Source organism: Dasypus novemcinctus, chromosome 26 (genome assembly GCF_030445035.2).
Source record: "Dasypus novemcinctus isolate mDasNov1 chromosome 26, mDasNov1.1.hap2, whole genome shotgun sequence".
In the NCBI taxonomy this organism is placed as follows: domain Eukaryota; kingdom Metazoa; phylum Chordata; class Mammalia; order Cingulata; family Dasypodidae; genus Dasypus; species Dasypus novemcinctus.
In genome coordinates, this window is record NC_080698.1 from 19,718,594 (window position 1) to 19,739,911 (window position 21,318).

Here is a 21,318-nt window from a genome sequence, read left to right on the forward strand (position 1 = left end):
GAAACTTTAAGACATCTTTTCAGTTACTAGCCACTAACATATATTTTGGGAGCCTATGCTCAAGGACCATACTCTGGATTCCTATAGCTCATTTAGACACTTAATATAACATATTATTTGTTCCCCTCACAGCAAGGTCTCCTCCTGAGAGCCAGCATTCTATTTTTCTGTCATAAATAATTATAAATGTACACCTCTAAAAAGATTCCCAATTTGAAGGGCATAATCTATTTCAGATAGTAAATCACAAAGACATCTCCATCCCTTGGGCGGCCAAAATGTACATCTCAGATATATGAGCTCTCACTCTGAATTCTCCATACCTGAAGAAAAATGGATGCTCCACTTTCTCCCTGGGGCAGTTAGGAAAAAAACTGGCACCTTTGTTAGAACAATTTATATTGGTTTCAATGGCATTTTTTAAAAAAACATCAGTATAGCACTTCCATCTTCAAAATGCAACACAGAAAATGGTCTCAGAGAGTCCCATATTTGTCACTCTAATTATGCACTTTATATTTCCCCTACCCCCACCTTCTCAGTCCCTTCACTTTTACCTAAGATTCTTTCATGTATTCCTCCTCCATGCATTCCTGACAGTCATGTTTCCTACTCATAACCAGAAACTAATGGCTCATTTGTATGGCTATAGCCAACAAGGGGAACCCTAGGCAAATTTTCATTCCTGCTTCCTTCCAATTTTTACATTAATAATAGCTATCACAGCTATGTGACAACCTTTGTTTTAATGAAAATACGTATCCCAGTGATGCTGGAGTACTGGGTCTACTTCATAATAATAGTAACAGCTGGTATTTGGTTGACACTCTTCTAATATACATTATACCTCATTGAATCCTCATGAACAACTATCAGGTGGGTAGTATCTATTATTAGTCTTATTTTACAGATGCCATAAGCAAAATTCATAAAGGCCACACAGCTAGGAATTGATAGAGTGGGAATTCAGACTAGTGTCTATTTGATACCAATACCATGATCTTATGTTCTAAACTACTTTTAGCATTTGGAAGAACAAGGACAATTTCTCTCTTATATTCTTTTTAATTGCAAAGAATCCATTATCCTAGAAAAATGAGGCATAGGCTACCTCATTTTGGGTGTGTAAGTCTAAGTGATCAGCAGTTAATGAAAACAGTGGTATCTCAAAGTGCCTGTTTTTCTCTATTTATAATTATTTTTATTTCTTTATGCATAGCCTTTTTCCATAATCCCACCTTGAGCACTTGAACTTCCTGAAGAATCCAGATCTTGCTCTGTTGGCTGTTGACTGGGAGGAACAATTGGAGGGCTGAACATATTTAACCAGTCCCTAAAAAGAAAAGAAGAAAGTGAATGTATAACATGCCCACGATTCCATCTGAAGAATTTACCTTTTCCTTAGATTTCTAATTCCCCAGGGATTCCACAAAGAAATATTTCTCCTCCTTCATAGTTCAAAAAGACAAGATGTCCAGATATGAATATCCAGTTTTGTAAACTGCTTAAAATGGAGTCAATTGCTTAATTAACTAGTTGTTCAATAATTGTGCCAATTAAATGATGATGACTATTTTTCTCCAAAGTTTATTATTGTTGCTACTAAACAGTAGCACTGTTCTCACATAAGGAAGAAAATGTAACTCAGAAGAAATGTAACACAGATAAAGCTTCTTATGATCTTCAGGTAAGAAAGCGTGTTAGAGTTACGTGGCTCTTTTTATGGACAACAACTTGCTACGTGGGGACTCAAAATGGAAGTTAGTCATGGAGCTGTCATGGAACCACCACAATGGTGGGCGGCAGTATGCATTAAGCCAGGGCTTTAGAGCAGTGGAAGGTGAAAGAAGGGAAGGCGAGGGCAGGTCAGCCCTTGAGTATCTCATTAAATCAGCTCTATGAGGAATGGTGGCTAGACTACTCCAGAAAGCACTTTCTACTTTCCTTGTTCCTCTGCCTTCAACGTCCAACCTCATTTCCCAAGCTCTTTAATTTCCTTTCTGTCATTCTTTTTCAAACTCCTTGCTTCAAACTTCTCGCAGTAGATATCTGCGAGAGTGAGATCCAAGTAGGTGACAGCATGAGTCACCATGCAATCTATTTTAAGTCCTGCTCATCTCTAGACTTGCTATTGAGCTTCAGTGGAAGGGAGCAGGAAGGGGAATGTGAATGATTTTCCAATGTGAATTCTATTTCTTGCACTGATATTAGCATCCTTTATCATTTGCCTTATTCCACTCAACAGGAGCATGTCATCATGATGAAAATATTTCTTTCTGAATGTCAGTATTTTCTACTGGCTTTAACCACAATGGGAGATGGTACCAAACAATAGCTAAGAATGCCAACTCTCTGGATGAATGCCGGCTCTTCAGGCCAATGCCAGATCTGTGTTTCCTAACATAAGACCTTGGCCAAGTCACTTAACATGGCTAAGCCTCATGTATAAAAAGGGGATAATAATACTACTTCTAAGTTTTGTCATTAGGATTAAATGAAAAAATGGGTGAGAAATATTTGGCATGGTCTGGGTACAGAGTTAGCTATGACCACCATCGTCTTCATTATCATTGAAGATCATGGTATGGCCTTTTCCTACAATGTAAACCCAGGTAGGAATTTGACTTTGTTTGAATTAAACCAGTAAAGGATGGTAGATTACAAGCCCATATAGTAGAGATTTTCTTCACTGGTCAGTCACACATCCAGTATAAAAAGTATCTTAATGTAAAAATTACCAAATTCCTGTTCATAGTATTTTAAGATCCTTTCAGACACTGCTTACTTTAGCTATCACTAGATTATGGCTGGTGAAACAAGGTGAGTGTGCTGTGTAATTGAATTTTATAATAACATATAAAGGGCATCAGAAAGGATTTGTCACATATTTCCAAGCTAATGGGGGCATTTTCTGATAAGTACCTTTTATTTAGTCCAATTAATTATAGCAGACCAAAAATTCCTACATTACAGAAAATTACAAGGTCACATACCAATTACCAGCCCACTGACCTCATTACTAAGAGCAAAGGAGAGCAAGGATGAACAGGAGAAAAATAACGTTATCATATGATGACAGCCCCAGCTATAAGTCAGAAGCTCTACACAACAGCAATAGGAGCTCCTATTCATGGTCCATGGGCATGGGGGAAAGTGTAGGTAGAGGTTACTGTGTAACTGTTAGGAAGGCAAGGCAGTCACTTCAGCCAATAATTTGATCAATGTTTCTCCTTCTCAGCAGTGGCTATGGAAGGTACAGTGCTCTTCTCTTTATAATTAAATAATAATTTCAGGTTTATAAAAAAGTTGCAAGAAAAGTACAAAGAACTGTATATCCCTCACCCATATTCTCAAATTTAACATTTTATAATATTTTCTATCTCTATCATCCCTCTCTCTCTCTCAATGGGGGTTGGTAAACTATGGCCCATAGGCAAGTCTAGCCTGCAAACTAAGAATGGCTTTTACATTAAAAAAATATATATAGAGAGGTGAAACTCACATTTTAAATTAAACAGTTCAGTGGCATTTAATACATTCACAATCTTGTGCATACCACTTCTACCTAGTTCCAAAACATTTCTACTACTCTGAAGAAAAACCTTATATTCATTAAGCAATTTCTCCCCATTCCTCCCTCCCACAGCCTGTGGTACCCACCAATCTGCATCTGTCTTTATGGATTTATCTCTTTCGGTTTTTACAATTTTAAAAGGTTGAAAAAATTAAAAGGATATTTCATGACACAGAGAATTATATGAAACTCAAATTTCAGTGTCCATCAGTACAGTTTTATTGGAATGCAGCCATGCTCATTTGTTTACGTACCGTCTATGGCTGCTTTTGTGCTGCAGTGGCAGAGTTGAGATTTTATTACCTGGCCCTTTATGGAAAAACTTTGACGACCCCTGATCTATAACCATGGCCTCATACTGATTCCTCCAATGCCAAACCAGTTCCCTAGGATCCCTTTTAATCTTTCCTCTTTCCATATTTGTAACTCCCTTCTCTGACAGTGAGGTTCCTGGCTCCTGTTACTCTTAATGCATTTTCTTCTTTGCTGAACCACTGAACACACCAAAAGTAGTTTCAGAATTGCTGAACAACAACAAAACAACAAACAACAACCCTGAAATCTACTATCTAGAGCTCTGTTTATTGTTCTTTTTTTCTTTAGTCTGAGGGTATTAGTAAAAACACTATGTTCAGAATTTACTTGGCTTAGTTCTTTTTATCCCCTTTTCAGGGTTGTTATGTACTCATGTACTCATTTGAAATACTAGTCACCTGCTTCTGTTTATATAGAATTTTAGATTTTTTAACTTCCATTCTTTTTGACTATTATTTTCATTGTTGAAAATATAAAATATTAACAATTCAAAAGTCAAAACTACATAGAAAGGTGTACCCAGATAAAAGTCACTGCCTTCTTCCCTTCCAGTCTGTCCCTACCCCCTCATCACTCTACTCTACCTCCTCTCACCTCCTATAGGTAATCAATTTTGTTAGTTTCCGGTATCGGTTTTCTATGTTTTTTTTTCCCCCTGTGCAAAAAAGAAGTAGTTACTTAATTAAAAAAAAATTTTTTTTAAATTTTTATATTTTTAAATAAGTTTTAGTTTACATAAATGTTACAACAAAAATATAGGGAATGGGAAGTGGCTGTGGCTCAATCAGATGAGCTCCCATCTACCACATGGGAGGCTCCTGGTTGGCATCCCAAGGGTCTCCTTGTGAAGGCAGGCTCACCCGCGTGCCATGGAGCACCAACTTAGCAAGGTGACACAACAAAAAAAGAAGGGAGACAAGTGAGAACACAGAAGAGCCTGCAGTGAATGAACACAGAGAGCAGACAGCAAGCAAGCAACAAAGGGGGAGGGGAAATAAAGTAAATAAATACAGACACAGAAGAATGTATAGTGAATGGACACGGAGAGTAGACAGCACACAAAAAGCCGTAAGGGGTGGGGGATTAAAAAAAAAATAAGGAATTCCCATATATTCCACCCCTGCCCCCCATTTTAACACATTAACAACATCTTTCATTAGCGTGGTACATTTATTACAACTGGTGAACACATATTGAAGCATTGTTGCTAATCATGGACTATAGTTTACATTATAGTTTATACTTTGCCTCACACAGTTTTATAGGTCATGCAGGGCAATTCCAGTGTCCCTAAAATGCCCCCATGTTATTATACCTATTCTTCCCTCTCCCTCCCCTCAGAACCTCTGGTGGCCACTGCCTTTATAGCAATGATACAAATTTTTCCATTGCTAGAATAATAATGTCTACTTTAGTCCATAGTTGCATTCCCCCCTTATGTTTGTTCATTCCTCAATCTTGAGGATTTGGGGATGGTGATACCCACTCTGTTTCTGAGAGGGGGCATAGATCCCATGGGGTAGATGGACAGAACTGTCTTGCTTGCAGTTGTGGATACTGTTTTGGGGATGGGTATTGTTGATCATCATCCTTTTGTTACTTATCCTGGGTGAGTCCAGTGGAATGGAGAGTAGGTATTACAACTGCTGAGATTCAGGGCTCAGCCAGCATATGAACAGACTGAAGGTTTAAGTTTCTGGGACATATATTTAACAAGTATAGTGTTAATTATAGGTTCAAATAAAATGGGCAGAAGAGCCATGAGTAGGGAAATTACAAATGAATCTGTAACATTGGGTAGTATATATTCCAGAGTAAGGTCCACTGATAGGGTGCTAATTCCAGAGATTGTCTGCCCTGCCTATAGTGTCCACATGTCCCTAGAGCCCTCAGTAGCCCTGCTGTTTGAGTCACTGTTTACTGTGATAGTCAATGTATTTAATATTTTCCCCTTTTGTGTCAAGGTCTTTTTCCAGATGCATTGCTAGTCAGTTGGTAATAATCCCTCAGTGCCAGGGAGGCTCATCCCTGGGAGTCATATCCCACGCAGGGGGGAAGTTAGTATGTTTACATGTTGATTTTGGTTTAGAAAGAGGTCACATTTGAACAACAAGGAGGCTTTCAGGAGGTAACTCTTAGGCAATATATAATACTAGGCTAAGTTTCAATTTCACAAGCAAAGGTTCATAAGCGCAACCATCAATATCAAGGATCTGATGTAATAGTCTGTCCTCCTTTGCTAGGCACTGCCTATGTACTCAGGGATTTTTGCTGCTCTTTTTAGAGAATATAGCAGGACTTCCCAAGTTGGGAAGTCCATAGTGGCATATACCATAGAGGCATGCTCCAAGTGCACCCCTCCCCAAACATCCCCCCATGACCGATACCCCACATCAGTGATTCTTCCCTGCCAGTTGTGACCCTTCTGCAACCTGAAACCTCCCCCAAAACAAAGCCAAAAAAATTAACCAATAAAAATAAGAAGATAAATAAAATAGGGAAGTGGATTTGGCCCAACGGATAGGGAGTCCGCCTACCACATGGACAGTCCAGGGTTCAAACCCAGGGCCTCCTGACCTGTGTGATGAGCTGGCCCATGCGCAGTGCTGATGCACGCAGGGAGTGCTGTGCCATGGAGGGGTGTCCCTTGCATGGGGGAGCCCCACGTGCACGGAGTGCACCTGTAAGGAGAACCACCCAGTGCATAAAAAGTGCATCCTGCTCAGCAGTGGCGCTGCACACACAGAGCTGATGCAGCAAAATGACAGAATGAAAAGAGACACAGATTCTGGGTGCTGCTGACAAGAATACAGGTGGACACAGAAGAACACACAGTGAATGGACACAGAGAGCAGACAACTTTGGGGGAGGCAGGGAAGGGGAGAGAAATAAAAAGTAAATCTTAAAAAAATATAATAAAAGTAATAAATAAAATACAAAAATAAAAAATTTAAAAATCCCTCTTCCTTCTTATGCAAAAGGTAGCATGCTATAGTTACTCTTTTATACTTCCTTTTATACATTCCCTTTTTTCACTTTATAATATATCCTGGAAATTATTCTACACCAGTTCATATGGATCTTCCTCAATCCTTTTCACAGCTGCATAGTGCTCCATCATGTATACTCATTTATTTCGTACTATGTCACCACTGTCCTGTCTTTGGTCTGGTTTTAATATTTTGCAATTATAAACAAAGCTGCAATGAATAACCTGCATATCTGTTTTTGTATACTTGGAAGTATAGCTTCAAGGTAAATTCCTAGAAGTGGGATGTCTGGAACAAAAGGTAAATGCATACTTGGTTTTGATAGAGATGACAAATTTCCCCTCCACATAGGTTGAATCCATTTGCATTTCCACCACCTGTGTATGAGAGCGCTGGCTTCCCTACAGCCATGGTACAAGAATGTGTTACCATTTTTAATGTTGCCAATCTGCAAGTGAGAACTAGTATCTCAAAGTAGTTTTGATTTGCATTTATTCTCATTATGAGAGAAGATGACTGTCTTTTCATATGTTTAAGGGCCATTTACATCATATATGTGTGAGTATATAATGTCTTTTCCCCTTTTTCTATCAGGGTGTTTATCATTCTCTCTTACTTTGTCATTTGTCTTTTAATTTTGCTTATTTTTTTTTTTTAAGATTTATTTATTTCTGTCCCCTTCCCTGCCCCAGTTGTCTGCTTTCTGTGTCCATTTGCTGTGTGTTCTTCTGTGTCCACTTGTATTCTTGGCAGCGGCACTGGGAATCTGTGTCTCTTTTTGTTGTGTCAGCTCTCTGTATGCGTGGCGCCACTCCTGGGCAGGCTGCACTTTTCTTCGTGCTGGGCAGCTCTCCTTATGGGCTGTACTCTTTGCGTGTGGGGCTCCCCTATGCAGGGGACACCCCTGTGTGGCACGGCACTCCTTGTGAGTATCAGCACTGTGTGTGGGCCAGCTCCACACAGGTCAGGAGGCCCTGGGTTTGAACCCTGGACCTCCTATGTGGTAGGCAGATGCTCTATCCATTGAGCCAAATCTGCTTCCTTTATGGTGTATTTTTGCCAGGCAAAAGTTTATTTTTTATTTTATGTAGTCAAATATATCAATGTTTTATTTCATTGCCTATGGATTTTGAATCATAGAAAGCCATTCCCTACTTACAATCAGCTTCTATAGAATATAACCATGCTTCCTTTTAGTTCCTTACAAGGTTTTTTTACTAAATGTAAAAAATGGCTGCATTTTTTATATTTAGATTCCCATTCAGAGTCTATCCTGGTGTAAAGTGCATCTAATTTTCTTTCAAAAATGACTACAGAATTATCTTGATATGATGCTATTTTAACTTAGATTTAGAAGGTTTTATACAATTAAGAAGTATTTAATCAAAGCAACTCATTTATCTGGCCATTTACTAAGTAAATATTTGTAAAATATATTTTTGAAAAAAAGTTCCATGTTAACTAAAATATGGAAGACATTGGGATGAACAAAATCAACAAGGACTATGTTTTGCAGGTCTTTTCAGAGTCTTTAAAGCATCATGAATATTCTAAAATGATTATTTAGTATTGTCCAAATTTATGTATCTGGAACTCTTCCATCTCTTGGAGAAATAATGCTCCAGGTTACACCATTTTTCTCACCTTGCTGCTGGTGACATTTTTTGCTTGTGTTTAAATTTTACTTGATATAAATTTATATTATTGGGTTTTCAAGAACATTCTTATTTTTTTGGTGACTTGTTAATAAACAGGAATGTGTAGTCGATGATCTGTGTCTTTCATGTTTACATTTTTATATGTGGTATTTAATGCAAATCCATTGTCTTAAATCTTTAAACCTCCATAACTTCTCCAGCAGTAATTAGCAAACATCCAAAGAATGTGGAGTTCTGGGTCAGGCTAACTTACAACATGCCATTCCCAGGCTTAATTCTAAACTGTTTTGTGGGCCTGATTCTTACTCTAGCTACCTGTGTCCCAGAATTTATTCTTGCTTTTTGTTCTCTCATTTTTGTACTTGCTTTGTTCTTTGGAGTTGATACTCTGGTTTGTTTCCTTACCTTTGGCCATAACCCCTCTCTCCTGAGGACTATCTCTACCTACCTCTGTGTTTTGGGCCTCCAGCTGCTTTGGCAGATAAACATCCTTTTCAGTTAGGCTTATAGCAGTTTGATATAGTTATGAATTCCAAAAATAGATATTGGATTATGTCTGTAATCTGGTCTATTACTGGGCATGATTGAGTTATGATTAGGGCTTTGATTAGGCCATGTCATTAAGGCATTGAGCCCCACCCCTTGGTGGGTGGGGACCCACAGATAAAAGGCATGGCAAAGGACAGAGTTGGAACTTTTGATGTGAGGGTTTTTGATGTTGGAGTTTGATGCTGAAGCCTTGAGCTGGAGCCCAAGGAAGTAAGCTCACTGAGGAAAGAGAAGCTAGCCCCAGGAAGAGAGGAAACCTGAGCCCAGAGAGAAGCAAGACCCTGAAAGGGAGGACCCAGGAAGCCTGAACCCTTGAAGCTGTTGGCAGCCATCTTGCTCCAACACATGAAAATAGACTTTGATGAGGGAAGTAACTTATGCCTTATGGCCTGGTATCTGTAAGCTCCTACCCCAAGTAAATACCCTTTATAAAAACCAACCAGTTTCTGGTATTTTGCATCAGCACCCCTTTGGCTGACTAATACGGGCCTGTTCTCTCAGCATACTCAGGTGCTTCCTCTTCCTCCTCCTTCCTCTCCTGAACTGGAGCAGGCCTTCCACCATTGCCTCTCCCCTTGAAACTGGAGAGAAAGGACTCTAGGCACACCTATACCTGTTAAGTGCCATCACCAGAAGATGTGTTTTGTTCAAGACAATGGACAATTTGCATTAAATACCACATCTAAAAATGTAGTGTACATAAAGAATAAAATATTATCTTGCTAATTTTCACATTGGTTAGATTGGTCTAATGTTAAAATTTTAGCTAAACAAGAGTATCATGGTGATTTCACTCAACTTGCATGCCATATTTTTAAAGCCAGGCAGTGAGCATAACTGGTATAGAGCTGAATCAGATATTTTTATAACTGAGGATAAGTGTCCTCTGTTAGGATAGACTATGTCATAGTTCCTTCATTTAAAAACAAGAGCTTGTTCACAAGACAATTTTGTATACATTTATTTCATTAATAAACGTTAACGTTCCCTATAAATACATTATATGTATGTACATATATATGCATATATACAAATACTTCATATGAGAACAGCTAAGTTAATCGTCTCTTCAGTTTTATAATAACCATTTACTGGATTCCTGTGTGTCAGATCTTGGGGATTCCAGAATAAAATATTCTTGGTTCCTGCCCTCAAGGAAACTCATAGTGTGAGGAAGCATTCTAGCCAATAGAAAATGACAACAGAATATGGGCTCTACACTTGGGCTGCTGTAGGCGGACCAGCTTATCCATTTATTATTCCCTTGAAGGAAACCCTTTGCAGTGAAGTTATCTATAATCTTTTATGTATTTAAATATTTATTTGGAGAAATAATTATTAGACAAATCTAAAAACATATCAATAATTATTATACTGCTCCCATTTTCAGCACTGAGTCACCTGCTATTATATAGTTCTACGTCAGAGGTGTCCATGAAATAAAATACTTATCAAGGAGCTGTTGTATTAAATATTTAGCCATTTGAAGTGATATATATCCAATACTGTACATTTCTTATTCACCAAAAGAAGTTTGGGTTTTAAACAGACTAGGGAGAGGGACAGGAAAATATCCCACTTTTGGGGGATCACAGATTCTTTTAAAAGCTGGTGAAAAGATTATTTTCCCAGAAAAATGCCAAATTTTGCTACCAATTTCAGAAAGCCAGGGACCTTCTGGAGCCCCTTTATGGACTCCTGGCCCCAAACTAGAACTTCTTTACCATTGAGTACCATGGAGATGACATTTCAAATAGTGTAAAATCCATGGTTGGTAAACTTTTTCTGTAAAAGGTCAGATAGTAAATATGTTGGATTTTACCAGACATAAGGTTTCTGTTGCAACTATTCAAGCCTGCTGTTGTACACAAAAGCACCCATAGACCATATGTTAATACATGAGTCTGGATGTACTCCAACAAAATTTTATTTACAGAAACAGGCAGTGAGCAGGATTTGACCAAAGGCTGTAGTATGATGGCTCCTGCCTTAACAGGAAGGAAAGAGCCGTGAAGTGGAAAATTCTCAAGCCCCTTATAAAAATTTCCATCCATTTTCTTTCTAAATGCCTCTTAAATCTACCTGCTTCTCAACATCTCTACTTCTACCACCCAAATCCAAGCAACCATCTTGCCTTGCATTCTTTGTAGCAAAAGTTCTTAATTGACCCCTCAGATTCACTCATTCTGGCTTTATTTCTCCTCTCTTCCCCAGACTATAGACAAAACACTAATTTGATTACATCAATCTCTTGCTTAAAATCCTCCAACATGGGAGGCCATCATGCTTGGGAGACAGACCAAAATCCTTACCTGGGCCATCGAGGCTTTGCACAGACTAGTTCAAGTCTTTCTCCAATCTCATTGTGCACAATGCTTCCCCTCACTCACAATGCTCCAGCCACACTGGACTTTTCCCAGTTCCTGGGTATGGCATGCTTTTCTCAGTTACTGGAGTACGGCATGCTTACTATTAACACAGGGCCTTTGCCTCGCTGTGTCTTCTTGTCCAGCCCATTGTCTCCTCCTGTGCACCATCTCTCTTGGCCTGGTGAGCTGACCTTCAGATTTCTGCTCCAGCATTATACTCTCAGCAAGTCTTCCCTGACACTCCCCTCCCCAATCTAACTCAGGTTCCTTTGTTACTCCTCACAGAAAAACTGTGATCTTCTCATTAATACTTCTTTTCTCAGCTCATAATTATATCCTCGTTTATTTGATCATTTGATTAACATAGCTCTGCCCCATTTAATTCTAACCAGCACCTAACAGAGTGCCCGGTACAGAGTGGGCACTCCCTCTATATTTATTAAATGTGTGACTATTGAAAGAGTCCCCTGTCAGCCCCAGTATCCATAACAATAAATAATGCTGCCATTGTAACCCACTGTATTTTTCTTCCATCTTGCTTTTTTTCTATTGGTCACGAACATGCTATTGTTTCCTTATTACCTTCTTAGTACAAACACAATTTGGGATGAGTCTGGGGGACAGATACCTGCTTCTTTATTGCTGAGGCAAAATATTAATTTTCTTCCTCAGAAAACAGAATGCTGATTCTAAAATGTATTTATAGCCAAAAAACTAAGAAAATATGTTTCTATTTTTAAAAATTTTAACATACAAAATGGGGTCTCAACAGCATTTCTTCAAAGGATTCGTCTTATATTTGAAGATGGAATCTCAAACTAGAAGTTGGTGGCTCAAAGTAAAAATTGGGAGGTTTTCTGTGTATCTCTTAAAATGGATTGGAATTAGGATTAAGAAGCCATTGATGGGAAGTGGATGTGGCTCAAGCGACTGGGCACCTGTCTACCATATTGCATGTCCAGGGTTCGATTCCTGGGGCCTCCTGGTGAAGGCAAACTGGCCCATGTGGCAAGCTGGCCGGAGTGGAAAGCTGGCCCATGCGGAGTGGGGGCCTGCATGGCGAGCTGGCCCACGCAGGAGTGCTGGCCTGCACGGCAAGCTGGCCTGAGTGGAAAGCTGGTGCAACAAAAAGAAACACAGAGGAGAGACAATAAGAGATGCAGCAGATCAGAGAGCTGAGGTGGCACAAGAGACTGAGCACCTCTCTCCCACTCCAGAAGGTCCTAGGATCGGTTCCTGGTGCCACCTAAAGAGAAGACAAGCAGACACAGAAGCATGCATAGCGAATGGACACAGAAAGCAGACAACAATGAGGAGGGAGGGGAGAAATAAATAGTCTTTAAAAAGAAAAAAAAAGAAGCTATTGTTTTATTTTGGTTAGTTTTCCTTAGGAAGTCTCTAACCAGATTCTCAGTTTGGAAAAAACTAAAGTCTATCTATTCCAACTCCCATCTACTTTTCGACTCACTTCTACAACATTCCTACCATTTGATTAATGAATCTATACTTGATTACCAAGAATAACTGTGTATCTAATACCGCAAATAGCTTTAAATGTTAAAAAGTTGTTTCTTACTTTGAGGCAAAAATCTGTTTTCTTTTTCTTCTACTTGTTTCTCCTGCCTTTACAGCTTGGGGCTTCTAAGGAACAATTCTAATTGCCCTTTGAGACACAGCAGGAGAGAGCTAATGAATTGTCTGTTCAGAATTCCTTTTTCCCCCTTCTCCTTTGGAACAGCCACCTCTAACCACACAGCTTTCTGGGAGTCACCATGTTCCTCCAGGGGTTCACAACCTCAGGTGGTTGGCACAGAGGTGGGCACTTGACCCAAACTGGGTCCATTATAGTGTTTCCCTGAAACTTCTCAAAGTACATCTGAAAAAGAGAGTCAGTCCCACAATAAAGATGGAAGCCCAAAGAAGTAAAATTCATATGCTACTAGTGACCACCTTCCCTGTCACAATCTGCAGAGAGAATGAGGGAGTTTGTAGTATGGATTCTGGGGGACTGGAACAGTGTTAGTGTCCCAGAATGAATTGGGAAATTGGGGAAAGGAAACGAGTTTGGGTTGACATGAGTAAAAATTCTATTTAGCACATAGTAAATCTGAGGTTTTGGTATTTCTCCATGTGAAGATGTACTGGAAATATTTAGGGAACCATTACCAAGCCTAGCCTTAGTTCCTGAACATGCTGACACATTTCTACACCCACCGTTACCATCTAGTCTACACCTCCATCATTTCTCACTTGTGCCACTCTGCTGCTCTCCCCCATCCGATCTGGATTCCTTCTAATCCAATTGAGAGTGACCTTTTCAAAGTTATCAAAGTTTTCCTTGTTCTTAGGATAAAATCCAAACCAGACCTTGTATAGTTTGGTCCTTAAATGTCTCTCCAGTGTATTTTTTTTAATTAAAATTTTTAGAGCACTTGTAGGTTTAGAGAAAAACCATGCAGAAAGTTCCCATACATACTCTCCCCCTAAGATGTCCTTATTAACATTTTGCACTAGTGTGGTAGCTTTGTTACAACTGATGAATCAAAATTATTATATTACCTAAAGTCCATCATTTTCATTAGAGTTCATCTTGGTGCTTTACTATTCTATGGCTTTAAAAAATTTTATTGTGGTTTTATATATATATATGTAACATAAAACATGCCATCTCAATCACCCTTTAGCATACAATTCAGTGGCATTAATCATATCCATAATGTGCTACCATCAATACCATCCATTACCAAAACTTTTCCATTACCCCAAAAGTAAGTCTGTATCCATTAAGTATTAAACCCCCTGTCCCACCTCTATTCCTGCCCTGGTAACCTGTATTTTAATTTATGACTATGAATTTGCCTATTCTAATTATTTCATATAAGTGCGAGCATACAGTACTTGCCTTTTTGTGTCTGTCTGGCTTATTTCATACAAACATGATGTCTTCAAGGTTCAACCATGTTGTAGCATGCATCAGAACTTTATTCCTTTCTATGGCTGAATAATATTCCATTGTATTTATATAGCACATTTTGTTTTTCCATTCATTCTTTGATGGATACATGCATTGCACTCACTTTTTGGTTATTGTGAATAATGCTGCTATGAACATTCGTCTGCAAATATGTGTTCAAGTTCCTGTTTTCAATTATTTTGGGTATAAACCTAGAAGTGAGATCCCTGGGTGACAAGATAAGTCTATCTTAACTTTCTGAGAAATGGCTACTGTTTTCCATAGCAGCTGTACCATTTTACATTCCTTCCAACAATGTACAAGGGTTCCTATTTCTCCAAATCCTCACCAACACTTAACTTTCCATTTTTAAATAACAGTCATTCTAGTGGGTATGAAGTGGTAGCTCATTGTGGTTTTAACTTACATTTCCTTAGGGAAATGGCTTATAATTTTGAGCATCTTCTCATATGCTTATGGGTCATTTGTAAATCTTCTTTAAAGAAATCTATTCAAGTCCCTTGCTCATTTTTTATTTATGTTGTTTGTCTTTTGCTGTTGAGTGATAGGAGTTCTTTATATATTCTGGATTTAAGCCCTTATCAGATACAGGTCTTTGAATTATTTTCTCTCATTCCGTAGGTTGTCTTTTCATTTACTTGATAAGGTTCTTGGATGCATGTAAGTTTTTAATTTTGATAAAGTCTGATTTATCTATTTTTTTGTTGTTGTTTGTGCTTTTTGTGTAGAGTCTAAGAATCCACTGCCTAATACAAGGCCCTGAAGATGTTCCCCTATGTTTTCTTCTAGGAGGTTTAGAATCTTCTTTCTTTATTTAGGTCTTTGATCCATTTTGAAATTTTTTTGCATATGGTATAAGATAGAGGTCCATTTTCCTTCTTTTGCATGTGGATATCCAGTTTTCCTAGCACTGTTTGTTGAAGAGACTATTCTTTCCCCATTGAGTGCACTTGGCAACCATGTTAAATATCAGCTGAGCATAGAAGTGAGGGTTTATTTTTGAGGTCTCAATTCTATTCCACTGGTCAATATGTCAGTTTCACACTGTTTTGATTATTATGGCTTTGTACTAAGTTTGAAATCAGGGAGTATGAGCCCTCCAACTTTGTTCTTTGTCAAGATAGTTTTGGTTATTCAGGGCCCCTTACTCTTCCATATAAATCTGATGACTGGCTTTTACATTTCTGCCAAGAAGGCTGCTGGAATTTTGACTGTGATTGCATTGACTCTAAATAACTTTGGGTAGAATTGTCATCTTAACAATATTTAGTCTTCCAATCCATGAACACAGAAGGTCCTTCCACTTATTTAGGACGTCTTTAATTTCTTTCAGTAATGTTTCTTTTTTTTTTTCTTCTTTCTGTGTACAATTCCTTTATATACCTAGTTAAATTTATTCCTAGATATTTTATTCTTCTAGTGCTTTTGTAAGTAGAATTTTTTCTTGGTTTCCTTTTCAGAATATTCATTACTATTGTATAGAATTATCACTGACTTTTTTGTGTTTATCTTATACCCTGCCAATTCACCAAATTCGTTTGTTAGCTCCAGTAGCTTTGCTGTGGATTTTTTGGGATTTTCTATATATAGGATCATGTCATCTGCAAAAGGGAGAATTTTACTTCCTCTTTTCTAATTTAGATGCTTTTTATTTCTACTTCTTGCGTAATTTCTCTGGTTGTAACTTCCACTACGATGTTGAAGAGCAGTGGTGAAAATGGGCATCCTTGCCTTGTTCCTGATCTTAGGGGTAAAACTTTTCATCTTTCACTGCTGAATTTAATGTTAGCTGTGGGTTTTCCAAATATGCCCATTATCATGTTGTGGAAGTTCCCTTCTAATTCTAGTTTGCTGAGTGTATTTTTCAAGAAGAGGTGTTGGATTTTGTCAAAGCCTTTTTCTACATAACTTGAGATGACCTCATGGTTTTCCCTCAATCTAGTAATGCAGCGTATTATACTGGTTGACATTCTTATGTTGATTCACGCTTGCATTCCTGGGATAAATCCCACTTGATCATGGTGCATAATCCTTTTAATGTGCTGTTGAATACAGTTTTCTAGTATTTTGTTGAGGATTATTGCATCTATATGCATAAGGGATATTGGTCTACAATTTTCTATTCTTGTGATATCTTTATTTGGCTTTGGTATTGGGATGAATAGAATATATTAGGAAGTGTTCCCTACTCTCTAGTTTTTTGGAAGATTTGAGCAGGATTGGTGTTAATTATTTGTTTGGTCAAATTCACCAGTGAAGCTCTGTGGTCCTGGACATTTCTTTGTTGGGAGGTTGTTTTGTTTTTTTAATTAATTTATTGACATATATCACTCATACATAAACAATAAATGTATAATAATAGTTGTGAACTTAAAAAACAAACATATATAACATCATACAGGACTCTCATAACTCACCCTACCACCAACAACTTGCAGTTTTTTTTTTTTTTTTTAAAGATTTATTTTTTATTTATTTCTCTCCCCTTCCCTGCTCCCTGGTTGTATGCTCTCTGTGTCCATTTGCTGTGTGTTCTTCTGTGTCCCCTTGTATTCTTGCCAGAGGAACCAGGAATCTGTCTCTTTTTGTTGCGTCATCTTGCTGTGTCAGCTCTCTGTGTGTTCAGCACCACTCCTGGGCAGGCTGCACTTTTTTCATGCTGGGTGGCTCTCCTTTGGGGTGCATTCCTTGCGCATGGGGCTCCCCTATGCGGGCGACACCCTTGTGTGGCATGGCACTCCTTGCGCACATCAGCACTGTGTGTGGGCCAGCTCATTACATGGGTCAGGAGACCCTGGGTTTGAACCTTGGACCTTCCATGTGGTAGGCGGACGCTCTATCTATTGAGCCAAATCTGTTTCCTTGCATTGTTGTTAAACTTTTTAAACTAATGATTGAAGAACATTGTCAAAATATTACTACTAACCAAAGCATTTTCCCCCAACCAATCCTATTATTATCTTTATATCATTTATATATGAACATACATAAACAATTAAGTGTATAGTAAAAGTTGTGAACTTACAAAGCAAACATGCACAACATCATACAGGGGTCCCACACATCAACTCTCCACCAACACCTTGCATTGCTGTGAGACGTTTGTTACGAATTATGAAAGAATATTGTCAAACTCTTAGTGCTAATCATAGTCCTTATCTTACATTTGGTGTGTTTTTCACCCAACCCACCCTATTTATATTTTTTATGACAGAAGTTGTTAACTTATAAAACAATCATGCACATGTGCAGAATTCCCAAACACCCCTCCATCAACACATTACACTGTGGCAGAACATGTTCATCACTACTGCAGGGTGATGGGAATGTGGAGAAGCATGGGAAAAACACAGCTGGAGTGACCTATGGTCTGTGGTTAGCAGTAATAATATATTTTTGCATTTATGCAAAAGATGTACTGTGTTGATAATGAGGCAGTATGGAAAATGTGAGCCCAATGTTCACTGCAGACATGGTAACAATCAGATGATATTATCTTATCTGTAGCAAATATTGGGAGGTTTTTGATTACCGAGTCTTAGTCTCCAGGCTGCTCTGACAAATAACACACAATGATTTGGCTTAACAACAGGAATTTATTGTCTCACAGTTTACAGGCTAGAAGGCTTGCTTTTTCTTAGTGTCAGTAGCATTCTGGCAGGCTGGCATTCCTTGGGCTCCTTGGCTTTGACGTCACATGGCGATGTCCTCTCCTTTTTCTTCTGGGTTCCTCCCCATGGCTTCTTTTTTCATAACGTCCCCAGTAATAGGATTAAGATATATCCCAATTCAGTGGGCTACACCTTCACTAAAAATAACATCTTCAAAAGGTCCAATTTACAATGGGTTAATATGCACAGGAATGGAATTAAGGACTTTTTTGTTTTGTTATGTTTTAAACTGGGGTAAATAACTCAATCTGCTGCACTCAATCTCTTTACTTGTATTTGGTCTGTTGAGGTGTTCTACTTCTTGATTCACTTTAGGTAATTTGTGTGTGTAGCAGTTTGATATGGCTATGAATTCCAAAAATAGATACTGGATTATTTTTGTACCTGTACCTGGTCTGTACCTGGGTCTGATTGAGTTATGATTAGGGCTTTAATTGGGCCACATCATTAGGGTATTGAGTCCCCACCCCTTGGTAGGTAGGGATTCACAGATAAAAGGCAAAGCAAAGGTCAGAGTTGGGGGTCTTAATGTTAGAGTTTGATGCTGAAGTCTTAAGCTGGAGCCCTGGGGAAAGAGACAGAACTGTTCACCTGAGAGTCTACAGCTGACCTTGTGGAGAAAACAAGAGCTAAGACCAGAGGAACCTACAAAGCCTGAACCTTCACAGACGTTGGGAGCCATCTTGCTCCAATACGTGAAAACAGACTTTGGTAAAGGAAGTAACTTATACTTTATGGCCTGGTATCTATAAGCTCCTACCCCAGATAAATACCCTTTGTAAAAACCAACCAGTTTCTGGTATTTTGCAACAGCACCCTTTGGCTGACTAATACAGTGTGTTTCTAGGAATTTGTCCTTTTCCTCTATATTATTTAATTTGTTGTCACCTATTATTCATAGTATTATCTTAAAATCCTTTTAATTCCTGCAAGATCAATAATGATGTTTCCCCATGTAATTCTGAATTTTAGTTATTTGTGTGTTTTCTCTTTTTTTCTGTCAGTCTAGGTAAAAAAGTATGTCAGATTTATTGATCTTTTTGAAGTACCAACTTTTTGTTTTATTGATTCTCTCAACTGTGTTCTATGTTTTATTTTATTTTATTTTTTTATTGATTTTGTAAAAATATTACATTAAAAAAATATGAGGTCCCATTCAACCCTACCACCCCCACCCCACCACTCCCCCCCCCCCCCCCCAGCAACACTCACTCCCATCATCATGACACATCCATTGCACCTGGTAAGTACATCTCTGGGCATCTCTGCATTTGGTGAATATATCTCTGAGCACCGCTGCACCTCATGGTCAATGGTCCACATCATGGCCCATACTCTCCCACATTCCATCCAGTGGGCCCTGGGAGGATTTACAATGTCCAGTGATTGCCCCTGAAGCACCATCCAGGGCAACTCTAAGTCCCAAAGGTGCCTCCACCTCTCATCTCTTCCTGCCATTCCCCATACCCATCAGCCACCATGTCCACTTTTCCCACTCCAATGCCACCTTTTCTCTGTGGACCTTGGATTGGTTGTGTCCGTTGCACCTCTATGTCAAGAGGAGGCTCAGATTCCACATGGATATTGGATGCAATCCTCTTGCTTTCAGTTGTAGGCCCTCTAGACTCCATGGTGTGGTGGTTGTCCTTCTTCAACTCCATCTTAGCTGAGTGAGGTGAGTCCAATAAATCAGATTGTAGGAGCTGAAGTCTGTTGGGGCTCAGGGCCTGGCTATCATATTGTCAGTCCAGAGATTCAAATCCCCTAAATATATCTTAAACCCCAACACCAACTACAATTCCAGTAAAGTAGCATGAAAGTTTTGTGCAAAGAGATCCCATCTGAGTCCAGCTCCATCACGCAGAAACACCAGCTCCAAAGAAGGGCCATCTGATATGGCAGTAAACCCCATCTGCCATGACCATAGAACCTGTGGGTCTCTTTAACCCTCAAAGGAATGAATACCTGGGGTTGTATCTACTTTATCTGTCTCTTAGACTCTGCTCAGTTGTGCTTAAGGGCAATCCTTCTGAAAGCCTCCAGACTCTTTTTTAGAGACTCATAGCCATATAAACTCATTTCTCCTTTCCATTTCCCCCTTACATTAGGTCAAACAGCATTTTAAAGTCATGTTATTATATGTAGACAGGGATATTCTGCTGATCTGCATTGAACCTTCCATTCAAGGTCATTTTCCAGTTGCATCATCAGTTGGTACTTGGTAGTGATCCCTTGGTGCCAGGGAGGCTCATCCCCGGGTGTCATGTCCCACGCTGGGGGGAAGGCATTGCATTTACATACTGAGTTTGGCTTCGGGACTGGCCACATTTGAGTAACATGAAGGCTGTCAGGAGGAAATTCCCAGGCACAGTGCTGCTCTAGGCCTTGTTCTTATTTCAGGCATATAGGCTCACAAGCATAGTCATTAGTATCATGCTCTCACTGTTGGACCCTCATTCCTTCCTGGTCCTTACCGTTGCACCTGGGGACTGCCGCTGCTCCCCTAGGGGCCACGACAGAGCACCCCCGGCCAGGAACTCAGTACGCCCCCAGCTTTAGTTTTTAATTGTTGCCACTATGAGTATATCCAAACATTACCATGCACCCTGGACATATGCCCTGTATAGCTCCCTGTCAGCCCTATATCACCTGTCAATAGTGTCCTATACCAGTATTCCTCCGCCGCCACTGCCGAACCATTCTGTGATCCAAAACCTCCCGAAAATTGAAGCCCAATATAATGTCAGGATCCCTTACTAGCAAAATGGGATAAGGCGATGGGTTTAAAGGTCAGATACAGAATACATGTTGACTTGGAAAAATTCTACATTCTATCTTTTTCTTTTTTTTTTTTCCCCTAATTATTGAACTTCTCTTCACAAGAGCCCTAGACCACAACAATTCATATATACAATATACAGTACTCCCACACATCCACCATAGAACCTTTGCCCTTCCAGAGTGATATTCTTATAACTTATTCATATCATATTTACTTAAAGTGATATACAGACTCTGAGACAATAGCTTTCAAACAAGGCAACATCCGCGCTTACATTGTGGTCCATACTTTAGGATACACAGTTTTCTAAATTTTTAGTTATCCTATGTTTTACATTATGGTTTACGTTATTGGTCTGTCGTCCCCTATATGTTTATGGTGTAATATTACATGTTTTATATCCATCCCTGTGCACTCTCGCGAAACTCCTCTCTTA

At 39.1% G+C, this 21,318-nt stretch overlaps 1 protein-coding gene across 9 annotated transcripts in view; it reads right to left on the bottom strand.

The window, feature by feature from the left end:
- CFAP20DC (CFAP20 domain containing) overlaps positions 1–21,318 on the bottom strand; it is a 341,279-nt gene that overhangs the window by 47,675 nt on the left and 272,286 nt on the right. For all 9 annotated transcript variants that reach the window (XM_058288694.2, XM_058288692.2, XM_058288689.2 and 6 more), the window contains one exon: positions 1,239–1,333. In XM_058288694.2, the coding sequence (XP_058144677.1) occupies positions 1,239–1,333 (95 nt within the window). The remainder of the gene's footprint in view (positions 1–1,238; positions 1,334–21,318) is intronic.